The sequence below is a fragment of the Drosophila hydei genome, unplaced genomic scaffold (genome assembly GCF_003285905.1).
Source record: "Drosophila hydei strain 15085-1641.00,03,60 unplaced genomic scaffold, DhydRS2 tig00000063-arrow-pilon, whole genome shotgun sequence".
NCBI classification, from domain to species: domain Eukaryota; kingdom Metazoa; phylum Arthropoda; class Insecta; order Diptera; family Drosophilidae; genus Drosophila; species Drosophila hydei.
This window is the reverse complement of record NW_022045657.1, coordinates 9,025,394-9,043,856: the sequence shown is the minus strand read 5'-3', so window position 1 is coordinate 9,043,856 and position 18,463 is coordinate 9,025,394. Positions and strand designations below refer to the sequence as shown.

General features: G+C 41.2%; 2 protein-coding genes across 4 annotated transcripts in view; one reads left to right on the top strand and one right to left on the bottom strand.

The window, feature by feature from the left end:
* LOC111602942 (extracellular sulfatase SULF-1 homolog) overlaps positions 1-7,532 on the top strand; it is a 35,148-nt gene extending 27,616 nt beyond the window's left edge. For all 3 annotated transcript variants that reach the window (XM_023320301.2, XM_023320303.2, XM_023320302.2), the window contains exons 4-11: positions 2,825-3,742; positions 3,800-4,126; positions 4,195-4,867; positions 4,932-5,884; positions 5,941-6,251; positions 6,317-6,514; positions 6,579-6,681; positions 6,742-7,532. In XM_023320301.2, the coding sequence (XP_023176069.2) occupies positions 2,931-3,742; positions 3,800-4,126; positions 4,195-4,867; positions 4,932-5,884; positions 5,941-6,251; positions 6,317-6,514; positions 6,579-6,681; positions 6,742-6,841 (3,477 nt within the window). In that variant the 5' untranslated portion in view covers positions 2,825-2,930 and the 3' untranslated portion in view covers positions 6,842-7,532. The remainder of the gene's footprint in view (positions 1-2,824; positions 3,743-3,799; positions 4,127-4,194; positions 4,868-4,931; positions 5,885-5,940; positions 6,252-6,316; positions 6,515-6,578; positions 6,682-6,741) is intronic.
* Positions 7,533-11,812: 4,280 nt separating this feature from the next.
* LOC111602971 (zinc transporter ZIP1) lies at positions 11,813-14,332 on the bottom strand. Its single transcript, XM_023320358.2, has 2 exons — positions 12,653-14,332; positions 11,813-12,024 (listed from the first exon to the last, which is right to left on the bottom strand). The coding sequence occupies exons 1-2, from the start codon at positions 13,905-13,907 to the stop codon at positions 11,813-11,815; spliced, it is 1,467 nt and encodes a 488-aa protein (XP_023176126.2). The 5' UTR covers positions 13,908-14,332.
* Positions 14,333-18,463: the final 4,131 nt, after the last annotated feature.

Genomic DNA, 18,463 nt, shown 5'->3' with positions numbered 1-18,463 from the left:
GAGAATCGTGTGGCTTTTTTATTTCATGCGGCATTTGGCCCAGCGATAGAGATTCACGTTCACTTTGTTGCTGTTGCTAGCCGGCAGACCAGGTTCAGGTACAGGTCCAGGTCCAGGTCCAGATGCAGATACAGGTCTGCAGGGCGCAGAGCGCAGGGCGCAGCGTCTGCGCATGCGTGACGCCTGTCAAGGCGGCGACCGGCCGTGAGAGCAGCTTTCGCAGCGTTTTGTATTTGTGCAGCTCCTTTTTGGGTCTGGCCAGTGGCCAGTGGCCAGTGATCAGAAACATGTTTCCTTTTTAGGGCCATGGACGTGGGTCATGCTGCGCAGCAACAGCGCAAAACTTGTTCTCGCCGCTGTTGCATATTAAGCAACCTTGGGGAATAAGGAAGTCGATGTCGAGAGTCAAAGCAGAAGATGCTGACGCCGACCGACATCGGGACTGTCTGTTTCCAGCTGCTTGCCTAAAAGCCACTTCAGCTGTTTGGCTTTCTACTGCGCTACAATTGCTTGCGATTTCCAGCCCCTCGATCGAGCAATGCAGCATAATTGGGCATAAATAAATAAAAGGCCAAGCAAAATATTGCATTTGCTGCGCTGCCGAGGCGAAGACACTCGAACTCCTACATACACATGCACACATGTGCCCTATATGCAGATACATTCATTTGGGTGTATTTGCCATATGCTTTGCTTCGTGCCCCTGTCGAGTGGCCTATTGAGACGCGTTCGATCGCAATTTTCGCCAGCTATTTTTGTGGCAACCTGTGTCTGTCCCCTTCCTCTGTTTGCATTCGCATTTTAACATAAATGGGCGCACATTTCAAAGCAAAGAAATTTCTTTGTTTTTTTTTTTTGGCTAAGAGATAGAGAAGATGGACTTGCCAAATCGTAACTTCATGAAAAGCCCAAAAGATGGAAAGACTCGGGCTAATTGAATTGAGTTAATTAAAGCCTATATTAAATTTATGAGAATCGCCTAGAAGCGCGATAGTGTGCATCAGGTGAACAAGTTTACTAAGCATACTAAGCAAAAGCATCTACAATAAAGATCAGAGTTCGAATCTCAATTATATTGTTTTCGTATTTTCTTAAGCTTTATTTCTAACAATTTTATATAAAAACTAAATTTTTTAATTCAGCTTTACTAAGAGTAAATAAAACAAAACGTAGCACAACGAAGCATTGCAAGTTGTTCAGCTCTTAAAGTTCATATCTAAAGAGTTTCGCTAAAAGTTTTGTTAGGAGAGTCGTAATAAAGCGTCTGGCCTGAAGAGAGTTTAATAAAAGAGAATTGAGTTCTCTTGCCAAGCGAAGGTCGCAGCTTATAAAAATATAATTATTTGCAAAAAATTGCAACATTTACTGAATTTTGTGGAAGGCCAAAAGTCAGCTTCGTTGCGTTGTTGCCTCTGACCAAATAAAGCTGAGCTTAATATGAAAATATATAAAGCCCTAGTGCATGATTGTCCAAATTTATTTGTTACAATATGGGAGAAATGGCAATCAGCTTGTTGCAACATGCGTGGCATGATGGCCAATAAAAGCGCACCTCTCTAAAAGCCATATCCCCCAGTTGCAATTACAATGGTAAAAGCTCCTTACAGCAGAATGCACTGCATAAATCACACTTAAGCCGCCCAAACCCTAAGAGGAACCGTAGCCTAACCCTTAGCCAGCAGCCCCTACTCGAGTGCATGTTGCCAAGCCAAGCGAGCACAAACTGCATCAGGAATTTACTTGGAATTACCAGAAAGAGGAGCAGAATAAGTGCGAGAAAGAAACGGCAGTAAAAGCAGTTTTCACTTCACTGGCAAGTGGCACATAAATTTCAGCAAGGACACCGGCGCACTTAAAGAAACAGCAACAAAAACCACCAGAACAACAACAATAGCAACAACAACAACAGCGCCGTGAGCAACGATGACAGCTCCTTATAACTGGGCAAAGTGTTCATTGCTCTGATTCGGGCTTGGGCTTGGGCTCGGGCTCTACCTTTCACCCAACCAAAACACGAAAAAAAGATTATGCAAAGAAAAAGAAAACAGGAAATCTTTGCAAATATTTGGTGACAAGAGCCCTTCAGCCTAGCTGCTGTCTGTGGGAAGGTCAATCGGTGCATAAAATTTGCATCAGCAGCTGCAAAAGGCGCAGCAGCTGCTCTTGCCTCGGCGGCTTTTGATTAACCAGCTAGATGCTTAAAGGCGCACAAGTCTTAACCTAAATACGAAATACGAAAAAGCATAGATTGATGCAAAGTCAACACTGTTTGGCAACAGTCTTAGCTCTAGCTATTTTTGTGAATGGTGAGCTAATAAAACCGAAAAGAAATCTTGTTTAATTAACTCTCTTGAATACGCAACAAGATTTAGTTGACTTAGAGCTACACTTTCGAATATTGTGATCTACTTTGACTTACACTTTGACAAGAGAACATACCTACTTACATGCATAAATAGAATAAGAGAATAAACATTTTGAAGGCACATATATCTCTATCTCTCTCTCATACGCTGTCTCCCTCTCATACGCTGTCTCACTCTCATTCTACCTCTCTCTGTGCCCATCTCTTCCTATCCTAATGTCTCCTGCATTTGTCTCTCTCTCTCTTCCTCTTTCTTTCTCTCCCTCTTTCTCTCTCTTACTCTTTCTTCTTAGTCTTTCTATCTCTTTCTCCCTCTCTTTCTCACACCCTCTCTTTCTATGCCTTTAGCTTGCTCTAAATCTCTCTGCCTTATCTTTCTCTCTTTTATCTCATTCTTCCTCATTTTCTTAAATACATTCGCACAAAACTAATTAAAAAGCTTTTTTAATCTACTTTCAGAACAAGATTTAATGCGTTTTGCGCTCGTGTCGTAATGTAGCAGCAGTCGTAAGCCAAGTTAGTAACAGCATTTTAGCCAAGCCGCCGCAATATCTTAAAGTGAAAGATGCCGCAGTGCAGGGCTCATCTGGCCATTTGCTGCCTGGCGCTGTTTGTGTTCGGGCTACACTTGCTGCCACGCCTAGCCGATGGCAAAGAACAACGGGAACACTTGGCAGGCGAGTCGCATGCTAAGCAGCAGCATCGCAGCCACCCAAACGGTGGGTCTAAGCGCTACTCACGTGACTCGAATGCCCCTCGCGAGCGACGGCCAAACATCATCCTCATCCTGACCGACGATCAGGACGTTGAGTTGGGCTCGCTCAATTTCATGCCACGCACCTTGCGGCTGCTGCGCGATGGAGGCGCCGAGTTCCGCCACGCCTACACAACCACTCCCATGTGCTGCCCGGCGCGATCGTCGCTGCTGACGGGCATGTATGTGCACAACCATATGGTGTTCACGAACAACGACAACTGCTCGAGTCCACAGTGGCAGGCGACGCACGAGACGCGCTCCTATGCGACCTACCTGTCCAACGCAGGCTATCGCACCGGCTACTTTGGCAAGTATCTGAACAAGTACAACGGTTCCTATATACCGCCTGGTTGGCGCGAGTGGGGCGGCTTGATCATGAACTCCAAGTACTACAACTACAGCATCAATCTGAATGGGCAAAAGATCAAGCACGGCTTTGACTATGCCAAGGACTACTATCCCGATTTGATAGCCAACGACTCCATTGCCTTCCTGCGCTCCTCCAAGCAGCAAAACCAAAGAAAGCCCGTGCTGCTCACCATGAGCTTCCCGGCCCCACATGGCCCCGAGGACTCTGCGCCGCAATACAGCCATCTCTTCCACAATGTGACTACGCATCAGTGAGTTCCTTCCTTTCCATTTCCTTTATAGCTTACTAATATTTATTGAAACTTTAGCACGCCCAGCTACGATCATGCACCCAATCCCGATAAGCAGTGGATCTTGAGGGTCACCGAGCCCATGCAGCCGGTGCACATGCGCTTCACAAATGTCCTGATGACCAAGCGCCTGCAGACACTCCAAAGCGTCGATGTGGCCGTGGAACGAGTCTACAATGAGCTGAAGGCTCTGGGTGAGCTGGACAACACGTACATTGTCTATACCTCGGATCATGGATATCACCTTGGCCAATTTGGCTTGATCAAGGGCAAGAGTTTCCCCTTCGAGTTCGACGTGCGTGTGCCCTTCCTCATACGGGGCCCAGGAATTCAGGCGTCCAAGGTGTAAGTTATTAATGCACATTTCTCTAATCTGTCTAATCTGTGCTAATCGAGTCTTTTCTTGTCTGCAGTGTAAACGAAATTGTGCTGAATGTAGATCTGGCGCCCACATTCTTGGACATGGGCGGGGTGCCGACACCACAGCACATGGATGGTCGCAGTATTCTTCCGCTGCTGCTCAGTCGCAATCGGATTGTGCGCGACACCTGGCCAGACAGCTTCCTCATTGAGAGTTCAGGCCGTCGGGAGACGGCAGAGCAGATAGCCGAATCCCGGGCGCGATTGCTGGCGGATCGGCACAGCATGAAGCTAGTCAATAGCACGCTGCTGGAGGATTTACTGGGCAGCGACAACAACAGCAGCAGCACCAGCAGCAGCAGCACGGTAGCTACCTTGCTGAGCTCCGTGGTAACCACAACGGAACAGGAAGAGTTTGAAGAGGATCTTGACACCGACACTGAAGACGAAGATGGAGATGATGCAATGGACAGCTCTGCGGCTGCAGTGGACGATGAGGATCTGGTGGATGCCGGTGCCGAAGACGACGACGATGATGAACTTGAAGAACAGGAACTGCTGCAGCAGCAGGACAACAATCTGCCAATAGCTCCCTACATCACAAAAATGATGCGACTGAACTCCGAGTGCTCCGATCCGGCGCTGCTTAAGAACTGCCTGCCAGGCCAAAAGTGGAAATGCGTGAATGAGGAGGGACGCTGGCGTAAGCACAAGTGCAAGTTCCACGTGAGTATAGTATACCCGAAGGAGCAATCAATCATCAGGTGATAAATCAACCCTTCATTTTTAGCTGCAACTTGAGCACCAGCTAGCGGCGATGCCCCGCAAGCAATACCAACGAAATTGTGCCTGTTTCACCTCGAATGGATTGGTCTACACCAAGATTCGAGCGCCGACTTCATCCCTGCACTCCCATCGCCTGCACAAGCGCACCCAAATGCAGCACCACCAGCATCATCAGCACCTCGGAAAGAGGCGCCACAAACGGCAAGTCGATCGGGAAGTCTATCACTCAGAGATGCCTTACGAGATGGAAGAACTGCTGGACTTAAGCCAGGCAGTCGATCTGCTTTCCGAACACAAGAGCAGAAGCAAACGGGCAGCATCCACTGGTCAAAGCCTAACAGCGAACAGCTCGAACTCCAATTCCAATGCAAATGAAGCTATTGCTGTGGTCATACAGCAAATCCAGACCACTTTGGAAACGTTGGAGCACAAGTTTAATGAGCATGAACTGCACAATCGCAGCACAGCTCCTCTGGGACGAGGAGACAAATTTTCGAAGGGCGGGACCCGCTGCTATGTGGAGGAGAGCACGGACAAGGTCAATTGCTCGGATGTCATCTACGATGATGAGAAGACCTGGCGCACCTCTCGAAACCAAATCGATATGCTCATCAAGCTGCTAAAGGACAAGATCAGTACACTGAAGGACATGAAGAAGCAGATGCGAGAGAGCAAGCAACAAGCGGCAGCGGCTGGCAGACGAGGCGAGGGCCGGCGGCGCAACGATCCAGCAGGCGGTGCTCAGGAAGCAGCCGGTCCCGAGTTCAACATGAGTTACTTTAGTGACATCGGGAGCACGCCACGCTCTGTATTACCGTCAAATGTGTACAGCGGTGGCCAAAAGGATATCATTCGCGGTATTGGAGGCGCTGCTGCCTACGATTTCCTGGATCAATCCCAGACACCACATTATGCATCGCGCGCAGAGTGCTACTGCGAGCCAGATGCGGGCGAGAGGTAAGCATCATGGAAGCTGTAATCGCTGCTCCACTAACATATTGTCAATTTCACAGCTACGCGGACTCCAAGGAAATGGCACGCGAGGCACGACGTAAGCTCAAGGAGGAGCGACAGCGCAAGAAGGAACGCAAGCGCATCAAGAAAGCGCGTCTGGAGAAAGAGTGTCTGTCGGAGAAGATGAACTGCTTCTCCCATGACAATCAGCACTGGCGCACAGCGCCCTTCTGGAACGATAGCCCCTTCTGCTTCTGCATGAATGCCAACAACAACACCTATTCCTGTCTGCGCACCATCAATGCCACTCACGATTTTCTCTACTGTGAATTTACTACGGGATTGATAACCTTTTATAATCTAACAATCGGTAAAGTGTTCCCCAAGTCAAGTCATCGAGACATCTTCATTTCAATTTAATTTATTTGTCCACAGATCGCTTTGAAACACAGAATCAGGCTTCCAGTCTGACGCCTGCTGAGAGATCGCATATGCATGACACGCTGGATCGCCTGAAGGGCTGCCGTGGCCGCAACTGCAGCATACGCAGACAGCTGCCGCACCTGGGCATGGCAGCAGCCAGCCTACCCACCGCCACCAATCACGTGCAGCGCAACAACAAACGCAAGCATAGTAAGCAGCAAGTTGAATATATCTCTAGCAAAGAGCGTTCTAAGACACCTATTGTATTTCGCAGACCCTTTGTCGGCCAGCGTGGGCAACTTTGGCTTTGTGGGCAGCCGGCTGGACATGGACGTGGTGCCACCTGCCAAGCGGCGCAAACTCTCCAAATATCACAGGCAAGTTGGTAACTGAATCCCGACTCTGATGTGTACTTAATCATTTGAACTCGACCACAGATGGACCAACTCGCAGAACACGCATCTTAAGCGACGCCCCTGGAAGCAACAATCGCACAGATACTTGCCCCAGCCGCCGGTGCCCGCTGTGGCTGCCTGAGCAGCCTTGCCATTGCCATTGCCATTATCATTATATTCACCCAGTGCCCAGTGAGCACATATGTACATCCTAGCTTGCCAAATCCATTCGGCGCACTGCTCCGGTCTGCATGTATGAATAGATAGCTGTGGAATGCGCTCTGGAATATTCTTCAGTTTTTCATTTTAAGTAAATAAGACTGTGTTTTTTTGTATTCAACTTACATTTAGTTCTATATCTCTTACACTTTGCAACTGTGTCTCCTTCTCTGCTTCTTTGGCTTCAGCACGCAATATAAACGAAAGGTAGTTAGCATTAAGTGATTTAATTTGTATATAAATTTAGGACGAGAGAGTGAAAATATTTACACACTACATAAATTATTTAGCGCAATTGGTTTTACAATTAAATTATATAGTAGACGAGTACACTTAGCCAAGAAATCAATTTACCATAGAGCTCATATTTACACGCACATCTGTAGCATTTGTATTTATTGGAAACGCTACGCAAATAACGAACTGTTATTGTTTTTTAATGCAAAATCTGCGACAATGGCTACTTGTTGCCGTTGTGCCCTACTGTTTAAGTCAACTTGTTTTAGCAGGCCTCGCGCCCATGAACAAATATTGTAGCTGCTATAGCAACCCTAACTAATATCGTCTATTTAACAAACTTAATCTAACACAATAAAAATACATATGTAAAAATCAGTACCTATTTAAAACTAAATGACTTTTATTGCGAACTCTAATGGAATTTATATTAGAATATTTCTGATGAACGAGCTCCGATGTCCGATCTTAATAATTGGAGAATCTTTAGCACTTGCGAAACGATCACGTTATTCCTAATGCTTTAGACGTGTATTATGTTCTAATCAGTGAAAAATTAATTAATTTTGTCAATATTTATGAAAACATGATAATGGCACACGATACTCGTTAATTTATGACGTACTCTTAGAAAATTAACTAATCACGGTTCACGCTCGCACCTTTGTTAACCGGATTTCTTAAATATCCAAACAGGTTTATATCCATCTATAGGGATTGCACATTTTTTATATTAAAGATGGATCGAATTAGCAAACACAGTGAGAGAGAGAGAGAGAGAGAGAGATCTTGCCTCAGCCATTATGATACTTATTTGATGTTCATTTACAAATTTATCCTAATAAATTGTATAAGCGATGCTCAATTTATTGCTACAATTTTTAAACTAGAATTCAATTTCTGCAATTGCCTCGCAGACAGACAGATTTTGATATTTTGCAACGTAACTAATTTATTTATTATATATTATATTTTTTATTATATATAATATATGTATATATATAAGATTACGTGTAAAACATAATACATGAAGTTTTCTTTGCATTTTTAGTAGCCACTCAATTTCGAGAACTTTTCTTTCTCAAGATCTGAAGTACACATGTTAATAAGTTTGAAAACAAAAAACTACTAAGTTCATACAAAAATATATTAATCTTAACATTCATTTCCTACAGTTTTCAAAATATTGTATTTATCACTAAATTCTGTTGTCCACCTTTTGGTGCTCAGTCGCACTACTAATTTAATGAACATAGCTGTATATATATATGTATATATATTCTATGATACTCAGCTTTATATTTCCATGAACACAGCTGATCTTCAGCATAAATTGAATACAATTTGATTATCCCAATATGAATTTGACATTCTCAGAAGCATATCTTAAATAGAATTTTATATTTTCTAATTATGTGAGTTGCATTTTTGAAGCTTCGTAAAGTATGCAACAGAAATGTTGTGTCACTAAAAGAGCATTACGAATTATGCGGCATACTTATTCTTAAATAGAGAACAGCAGTAAATATTCACAGCAAAACAAACGAAAATAACAATACGCTTACAACAGGTAACTGATCTTTAGTTCAGGCTGCCAAAATCATTTAAATAGTATTCGAATAAACAGCAATCTGTTTTCATTTTGTTTGTAAAATGATTTCGGATTTGTATTAAACTTGTGCTTTGCGGTCAGGGCTTGCTCATGTATTGCAATACTTTTAGAAAACTCTACATAATAGCTGAATAGAGTGAAACACAGATGTAGACAAAAGAAAGTGAATTCCCCTCAAGTCTCAAGCCAGCAAAACGAAATAAATAATATTAGGAATATCTGGAGCGAGGTTTATTGCTACAAATAATTATAGATTTTTGGATCTTTAGAAATCTCTTACACTTCAATTGTATTCTAAATATTAATAATCGGTTTGTCTCAGGCAGTAAAGCCACGCAGGAGCGCAAACAGTTTTATCTCCAAAATTCGTAGTATTTTAGAAAAAGTTAGTTGTTCAACCAGGTCAACAAGGAATTACTCAACTTAGGCATTGCTATCAGCCGAATTGTAAAGATTAAAATGATTAACTGTTGACCGATATTGAAGGCTCTACGTAAATGATTTTTGGGGGGTCGTATACAACGGCAATAATCAATGCAAACATCAAGTTTTTGGCAATTACTTGGGCAAATGTATGTGAATGTATTTTGTATGCACGACAACTTATGTCTGATAAGTGATAATCACTGATAACAAACACTTGTAGGCGCTGATTGCTATTAGAATGTGTGAGAATGGCAGCCAGCTTCCATGGTTCCAGATGGCCCAAGCCACAGTCACAGTCAAGAATCAAGCTGTCAAACGAAGAGAACTAGCCCAGAGCGAGATTCACTGTCACAAGCAGCATCATCGGCAGCAGATGTAAATAAGATCGAACATATGCGCTAATTAACTTGCCGAGATGTTTTCATCTGCTGTCAAATATTGTTACCCAGTTGCCAATTCACACTTGACACTTGACGCGCTAATTTCCGCTGCAGCTTTAGTTGCCAGCGAGAGGAGGTTGCGGGTCTTCCCACCTTATCGCGGCCAAAACAAAGAGAGCGTGAATGGGAGCGAGTGAGCGAGACTGCCGACGCTCCGAGCGAACATGGGGAGATATCGTGTTAAAATTTTGCGCAAGCAGCAAAGTTATCAGCTTGAAATTTATTTATTGTTGTTTGCTAGGGGACTGACATATATCTGCCTGGTGCCTAGGTAACTAGGCACTAACACGGGGCCTAACCGAGGCCTTTGTACCAGCATATTGTACCCCACTCAGCCCGCCCAAGCCCCCCATGATTCCCGTCGCTTGTGTTGCTCGATCTTGGAATAGCAACGAGCTCATTTATTGCACGACGGGGCCAGTTTACGATTTGCGCACTTCAATCGAGTTATCGTGCTGAAATTTCACAATTTCAGAATTGCCTCACCTGAAACGGGGCCTGCTCTTGGAGGGATTCAATATGGAGCGCCAGGCACGTACACAAACTAAACTGGGCAGGTGTTAAGTTTCACAAAAGCAAATTATGCGATTCACAGAACGATGAACCTAACGAGAGCCCCACTAGAGCTGGAGACCCCAGATAAATGTATTTATTTAAAACAATGTTTCTGAAAAGCAAAAGATATTAATAAACTAACATAAAGCCAAGACGATAAGTGCATTATCTTTCTAGGTAATTCTTGGTTAAACAGCAGCTAGCCTTAAGATTAGAACTTAAGATCAATGTTATCTGCCAAGTGGACATGAAGTCAATACTTAAGAATTCTTGTTTTAGTAACTCATTCCATTATCATTATCAGAGTCATATTTGTTTATATAAATGAAATTGACTTAAGTTATATAAGCAGCAGAGTCGACACAATTTGTTACTTCTTTCAGATAATCTTAGCAAAAATTCCCAAAAAAAAGAGAGAATAAAAAACATAGATGTTCGCATCGTGACTGCTGTAAATATTTGCACAAGTTTATTTTGCCTTTGAGAGAATGGGAGTTATTAAATTCTTCAATATCTATTCAATCAGTTATTTAACAAATACAAGCGCCCAGCGGTCATCTAATAGGTAAATATTTTCTGTGAAATTCGTGCTAATTGATAAACACAAACAACTTTTCGCAGTTTTCGTACTCGACAATTTTCATATGTGAAAGCAGCAATCGCCCTGAAGATCATTTCACTTGGTAACAAGCTATAATTTGTATGGTCGAATGGTCAAATGTTTGGGATTTCAACAAGGGATTAACAATTGTTTATCTAATCCACACTTCGACATTCCTACTGTCAAAATAAGAACCAAGTCAGACTATATGAAAGTTCAGAAACTGAGAACATTGCCTAGGCTTTGGTAGACTTAAGTTTTACTATAATCATATGATTTCAAACTATTTAAACAAACCTCAACAATTTTAGTCCTGCATTTCCTGAAGGATTTTAAATCTTTTTAGCTAATTAAAAAGTTTGGCTTTGACAACTTACTTAAGGGGAATAACAACAATTATAATGTTAATTATCGATATCAATTTAAGTGGCAAGTGTTAAGTGTTTACTGTACATATTTAATTATACCCAAGCGGAGGTTTTTATAATATTGTCACGATGTGCCAGAGTGAACTACTGAGCATCCTCGCTTCCACGAGGGAAATACATATATTCTTGATTTTTTTCCATTTGCCCTTGGGTTTCAAGCGAGATATATTTAAGATCAGTGGGATCTGTCGCTTGTTAATTGAGTTCTGGGAAATGTCTCAAATGTCTCATGTATGATATCATATATCATATATCATACATCATATATCATATTTCATATTTCATATATCATTTGTTTTAGTTTTCTTAATCGCGCTTTTCCTTTAAATACCATTAAGCAGTAATTATATTATCAGGTTGTGTAATGAATTATCACTTTCGAAATTGACTTTTGATAGCATTGCTTCAATAGTAATACAAATATTTAGTGGAATATGATTAATTGTTTTTATATTTCACATAATTTAAGTATTTGATTTACATCTTTATGACTACCTAGATAAATACAAAAGACTTATAATAATTATTTACAATCGCTGCTTAGCAGTTAGTAAAGTGTTTAGTTATTGGTACGTCCTACAGGTAGAACCATCTCCTAGTGATGATTGGCCTCGAGCAGCTTTTGGGTCACCTGGCGCAGCACCTGCAACTGCTCTTTGTACTTGTGCGCAGCCGCCAGCTGCTCAGCCTCGGTGTGGTGTGGATGAGCCTCTGTGTTGGAGTCGGCTTCACCATGGTGATCGTGATGGTCCTCTCCAGAGGCGGAACAGCTATTTCCGTGGCTATGACCATGGCCGCCACTGGCACCTGCAAGTCAAAACCAAAGCAATTGCATTTATGAGCTTGACGATTTGATGTGGAAAACGTGAATCAGAGAACTAGTTGCAACTGAGATGCAATAACCGCAAGATAGTTGACATGTAAACCGGATCTGTGCAAAATCAAATCTATATATGCATATGTATATTTGTATATAAAAGCAAAAGTACCGATCCAACTTGCCTATGTACTTTTTGCTGCCATTTTTCTGTATCTATATCTATATCTACATACATCTTTATTGATATTGTTGGAGAGTCAATGTAAAGTACTGACGGTTCTTTTTGCTTGCCGCATTGGGCATAACCAGTGGCGATGGGATGATTTCACTGCGGGATTTTCCTTAACTTGTTTGCGTTGTACACAACACCACCGGCATCTCAGACCGCAGAGCGGCGAGAAGGTCTGTTACAAGGTTAAAACCGCAAAAAAAATATTATAATAAAAAAAAAGGTTTTCGATCTATCTTTGCGGCACGCATGCTCTGTAAAGAACCTGTTCCTATTTCGACGGAATTGATTCCGGTTAAAAGCATATAAGCTCTCGCAATCTGTTGCCTAAGCTCACACACACACACACACACACACACACACACACACATCGTTTGTTTACTCACCGAGCTGTTGCAATCCGAACATAATCAGAAAGCCAACAAAGAGCGCCAGATAAGCTCGCAGGCCGGATCGATTCTTCGATAGTATCTCGAAGAAGACCACATAGATGAGCGTGCCGCAGGCGAAGCCTTGCAGTATGGCCGACACCAGGTTGGGGCCGCCGCCATGCTGTCCGTGGCTAATCAGTATGCCCAGCCCGATGCCCAGCGGACTGACAACCGCAAATGTCAGCACGTAGAGCACAGCCAGACTAAGTCGGGTGCGCGCCACAATCAGCTCGACGCCCACGCAAAATGCCAGCACCAGCTTGTGCGCCGAGACGGCGCCGAACATGAACCACACCGAGCTGGCGGTGCCCTCCAGACCAATGGCCATGCCCTCGAAGAGCTCATGCAGCGACAGAGCCAGCACAATGAAGAGTCCTCGCAGCGAGGAGGTTAGCATGTCATTCGACGCCATTGAGCCATCGCCGATGGCCAAATGGCTGTGTCCGTGACCATGCCCGTGGCTATGGCCATGGCTGTGCGCGTGACTGTGCTTCTCATGATGAACTGCGCCATATTTCTGCTGTTCCAGATCGTTTTGCATCAGATCCTGCACAGATAGCGTCGCATTGTTGCCGGCTGTCGTGAGCTCCGCGCTGTCGCCGTTCGGGGCCGTGGAAGACTCCGACTTCACCAGATGGCTGTGGCGAATGCTGTGTCCGCGCTCGAAGGCGGCGCCAGCATCGTCGTGGTGATGCCTGTGCACATACGAGTGCATGGCCTCCTCAACGAAGTACATGAGAAAGAAGCCGCAGCACATGAGCAGCTCGGCCAGCGGGAATGTCAGTTCGCCAATGATTTCGCACGTCTGCAGCTGCTCAACCACCTCCTGCACCTCGGGCAGCAGGTGGAGAAATGTGGTGGCCAGCAGAACGCCGCCACCAAAGTAGAGCAGGCACTTGACCACGGTAGCCGAACGGGCGTTTGTTTGGTTCTCGGTCCAGCGATAGTAGCGATTCAACAGGAACGGTATGGAGCCGCAGAGGGCACTGGCGCAGCAGAGCACCACCATGGCAGTTACTTTGGCCGTTAGCAGTGAGCCGGAGTCGTCATGATCGTGATCGTGATCGTGATCATGATCGTGATCGTGATCGTGATCGTGGTCATGATCGTGAGCGTGCTCATGTTCACTGTGATGAGCCGCTAAGTGACGGGCGGGCTCATCAATTTGCAGGAAGCATTTCAGAAAATTATTCACTTGTGTTTGATTCATTGTTGCTTTGAATTTATTTTCGTGTGCCTCAGCAGACCTCAGTCGCAATTGTTCCTTTGCTTCTCTTCTTCTCTCTCGCTCGTTCTCGCTGCAGCGCTCTTTGTCTTTGGCCTATAATTGCCAAAATGTTATTTTTGTTCGTGCAGCAAATGCTTCATCGGGAGTCCGGAGTTGAGTTCTGCTTTGAATGTCAACGATTTTCACTTTTCTTTTTCAAAATGGTTTTCTTTCACAAACGAAAACGGGATTCGACCGTCGAAGTTTTGTTTTAGATTTATTGTCTTTTTAACTTTTTTACTTAACGCTCTTTGGGGAGATTTCTATTTGTTTTCCGCCACACAAGTCATGAACGCTCGGAGCAATCTCACAGACTGATTGGCGTTGGTTGAAACCGAGTCTGGCTGGAGCTGTTTCTGCCAGTTAGTGGCGACTGTCTATCTTGCAGTTATTTGCTTTGCTCTGCCTGCCCGCCTGCAACAGACAGCAGCTAAATACTCTCGCACCGTCGCGACGCGCCGCTCGCGTCAACTCTACGTGAGCAGCAAATTAAGTAAGCGTCAACAAACAGCGATACTCTTAAAGCTCTAACTGGCCTCTCTTCTGCATACTCGAACGTTCACCTGTTGAACAACTATAATTTGCTTTGGACTAAGCATAATACGTACAGCACTCACACACGCACACATGCGCACACACACACGCGCAACGAAATTAAGATTAGCTTAGCGAATTCGTTCACTGAATCCCTTCACTTTTCGCATCGCTAGTGAGTGTGACAGAGATGTCTGACCTTTAGCTAGCTTTTGTTAGGATCAAATTGCTTTGCTATGTTATTTCTTGAACAATCGCTGCCCGCTTGGCCAATCACAACGAAAGCTTTCGCTGCAAGATATACAAAAGCTCGTGGTGCTTGTCTTGGCTAAATTTTAGCAATTTACCTTAGTTAAATGCAAAAACAGTTACCAATCACTACAAATTGGTCTGTTAGACCTGTACGATCACGCGACCGGAAAATCGTGCAAATAATATAATTATTAATTAAATATATTAACTTATAAAACAAAAACCAGGTGTTAGTCATGCGCTGGATCGCAGCTGATTAGCTACACTTCAACTGATATTTTTAACAATTAAACCCTTAATTGCAGTTTATAAACAAATGTGAACTGGTGACGACATTTCCATACTTGTTTCAACACTTCGCTTAGAAATAAATCTATTAAGCAATTGCAATAATTTACATTTTCTTCTCTACTTACCTCAACGAAGTAGTTCTATAATGTCGTTTAGCTATATTTATTTGCATAAAATAACAATTTGTATGCAAAACTTTCATAATAAAGCAATCTCGCTTTATGATATCCTAGAGATTTTTTTAGCATATCGAAGGATTTAATATAAATAAAATATACATAATAAATAAATATTTTACTAAAATCTTGTTACACTTCATTTCATTTCATTTGTCATAATCATTTCAATATTTTAAATAAAAGCACTTTACAGTATAATAAATATATATCTTGTTCAATCTTATTCGCATTAAGTCGCCTGCTCAATAAATTGTTAACTACATGACTTCGTGTCGACGGGTTAGCGCAAGATTGAGATAAATACAAATAATTTAATAATTATATATTTCAACTGCTTAATAAAACATTTATATCAGCCGCTGCCTAAAGCTAAAACTAAACAGATAATATAATTCTTGGGGCCGCTCAATTAGCCATTCTGATTAGTTGCCAGGTATACGCAAAACAAGTAGGAACGCTGCAGACGGGCGAAGGGTGAAGTAGAACTTTGTTAGGAGAAATTATTAACTCTTTATACGAAGAGTAAGTGTTCAAAATTTCACAACAAGACGAAAGTTGCACGAATCCCATCTTAAGAGTAAGTACAAAAATTAAAACTGAAAGAAAATTTAAGTTATTTCATAAAATATTTAATATTAACAAAGTTTGCCTTTAATCATAGTTAACTCAGTCTATATTAGCATGAAAGTCTATAGGTTCAGTCATCAAACTTCATTTTATCTACATACAACTTTTATTCCTATAGCAGTAGATCTTCAATTGCAGAAGGTAAACAGGTTAATCAATAACAGAATATATTCAAGTTCAATTGTTATTGCATTTTCTAGGAATAATTATTAAACATTTATAGATCAGCTTACCAAACAATGCTGATAGAAACTGAATTTAAAAAGATAATGAAATCTGTTTAATAATTAAACTATTCTCAAATGACTTTTATATATATGTTATAATATATATATAGATATGTTATAATAATTTTCAAGTATTTCCCAATAACTCTGTGTAATTGCTGCAGATCACTTGATCACTACGTTTACTTACCCACTCGCCCACTGATAAAAGACGACGCATTTATTTAAATTTTTTTTAATAATTTTCTTTTATTTTGTTTTCATTTTTAGCTTGTTTTTTTCTGTTTTTTTTTTTCTTCCGTTTGTTTCTTAGGGGGTTTCTTTCTTTTGCTTAAATCTTGTATGTTTTGTTACTTATAATTAATAATAAATCATTTTTATACAATATTTATCTTTTACATACTTGTTCTCACTTGTCAACTGAAATGGCGCTTAAAACATTCTCAGCTGTAAATGACTTCTTAAATATTTGTTTAATGTTTTGTTTTTGTCGCTCGCGTATGCAATAAATTTAAATGTTAAATTTGTTTAAAACTGCTTGCCAGAGTTAACAACGTTAACTACTTATCCTGCATTTAGCGAAAGGCTCTGCGTGCATTGCTTGCGCCAACCGGTTCAACTCCCCCGCACTCCTACGCTCGATCTCTCGAAAACTGTTCTGAATTCCTTCTTCTTCTTCTGCTCAGCTTTTCCCTCAATTTGGTAAATATATATATTTAATCAATGCATGCGCTTAATTTGTTGTGTTGTATATTCTTTTTCTGTTTTATGTTTTGTTTCTTTATCAACATTAAAGTACATTATTTTGTATTCATAATTTGTTATACTTGACTGTTCATATAAATATCGCTTTCTTTTTATTGTTTAGCATAATTTTATTTTCTTTTGTTTTGTGTTTTACGCTTTAGATTTCATATATAATACAAATGATTTTCATTTAACTATACAAGAAATTTGGTAAGTTTTAAATTTTTGTTTTGTTTTGTTTCTTTATTTTGCATTTTCTTTTTATATGATATATGTATCATGCAATGTTTTGAAATTTGATTTTTTTTACCCATGTTTGAATATAATAGCAAAAACACATTTAAAGTTAATTTGAATTCTTTGCTTCATTTGTCGTAAAGTCAACAAACACTATTTTCATCTATCTTCCCACTTTTCTCGTAGTATGTATATTTATAAGTATAAAAATTTGTTTAAAATATATATCATAGAGTTGCTGTTTTTTTCTTTTGTTTTATTTTGAATGGGGAAGGAAAACAAATTACAGTACAGATGGGTTGAAAGTAGTTTGCTTCGCACATATATATTCCGATATATATATATATATATATATATACATATATGAATTTGTTTGAAGAGGTTTAGATCTGTGTTCATGTTTGAATGGGTTCGGGAGGCGTAGCTGCAGGCAGCTTTTAGTGTAGTAAGTATGTAAGTTTAGTATCACGTAATATCAAAATAAATAGCTCAGTACTTTGTTCATATTTTCTCTTGATATTTTTGTTTATCTTCCCTTCTTTCGTTTAACATTAACTATAAAGTGTGATTGATCTTGAGTAGTTGCTAGTTTCATTTACTTTTCAGTTTCTCCTGTAATTTCTTTTACCTTTCGTTAGCTATTGGAAAACAAGGTGCCGCCTAGAAGGACAATGTGCTCTACTAGATATTTTTGGTTAAGGCTTTATGTGTGGAATTCCAGCTGCACTGCATGCGATTACTTTTAATTTTTTTGTTTTTGTGTTTCGCTTTTATTTTTTCTAAATTTCGTAAATAAAATTGACCTAAAGACACACACTAATCAAATAAATGCACTTATCTTGTACAAAATGAATTCGACTACAAAAACTTGAATCTTCGCATATCATGCTTGACCTTCTCGGCATTAGTTATAAAAATTATGTACAATAGCATATACAATATATATATATTTATAAAAAACGTGCATCAAAAATCAGAGCTAAACAAAAGCTGCCTACGCTAACAGGGGCTGCGGGGGTGCACAGTGTGGGGGTGTGTGTGGGTTGTGTGTGTTGTGTGGGTGTTGGTGGCGCAAACGAAATATAATTTCTTTCAGTTTGTTCAATAGTTCTTCAAACGAAATACGCGTATTTTAATGTACAATTTGTTGTCTATAAATATTTATGTATATATATGTATATGCTTTGTTGTTGTATTTGACGCTGCACTAGTTTTTAAATATATATCTGTATAGATTTATATAAATATGTTTAAGTGGTACGCTGTGGCGTGTGTGTGTGTGTTAAGTTCTTAAAAGTTAGGATCAATTGGATTTATTCTCAGCTTTTAGCACGACACTGAGCTGAGCTGCCTGGCTTTGAATTATGAAATGTAATATGACAGAGTTTTGTATTTGTTATTTTGT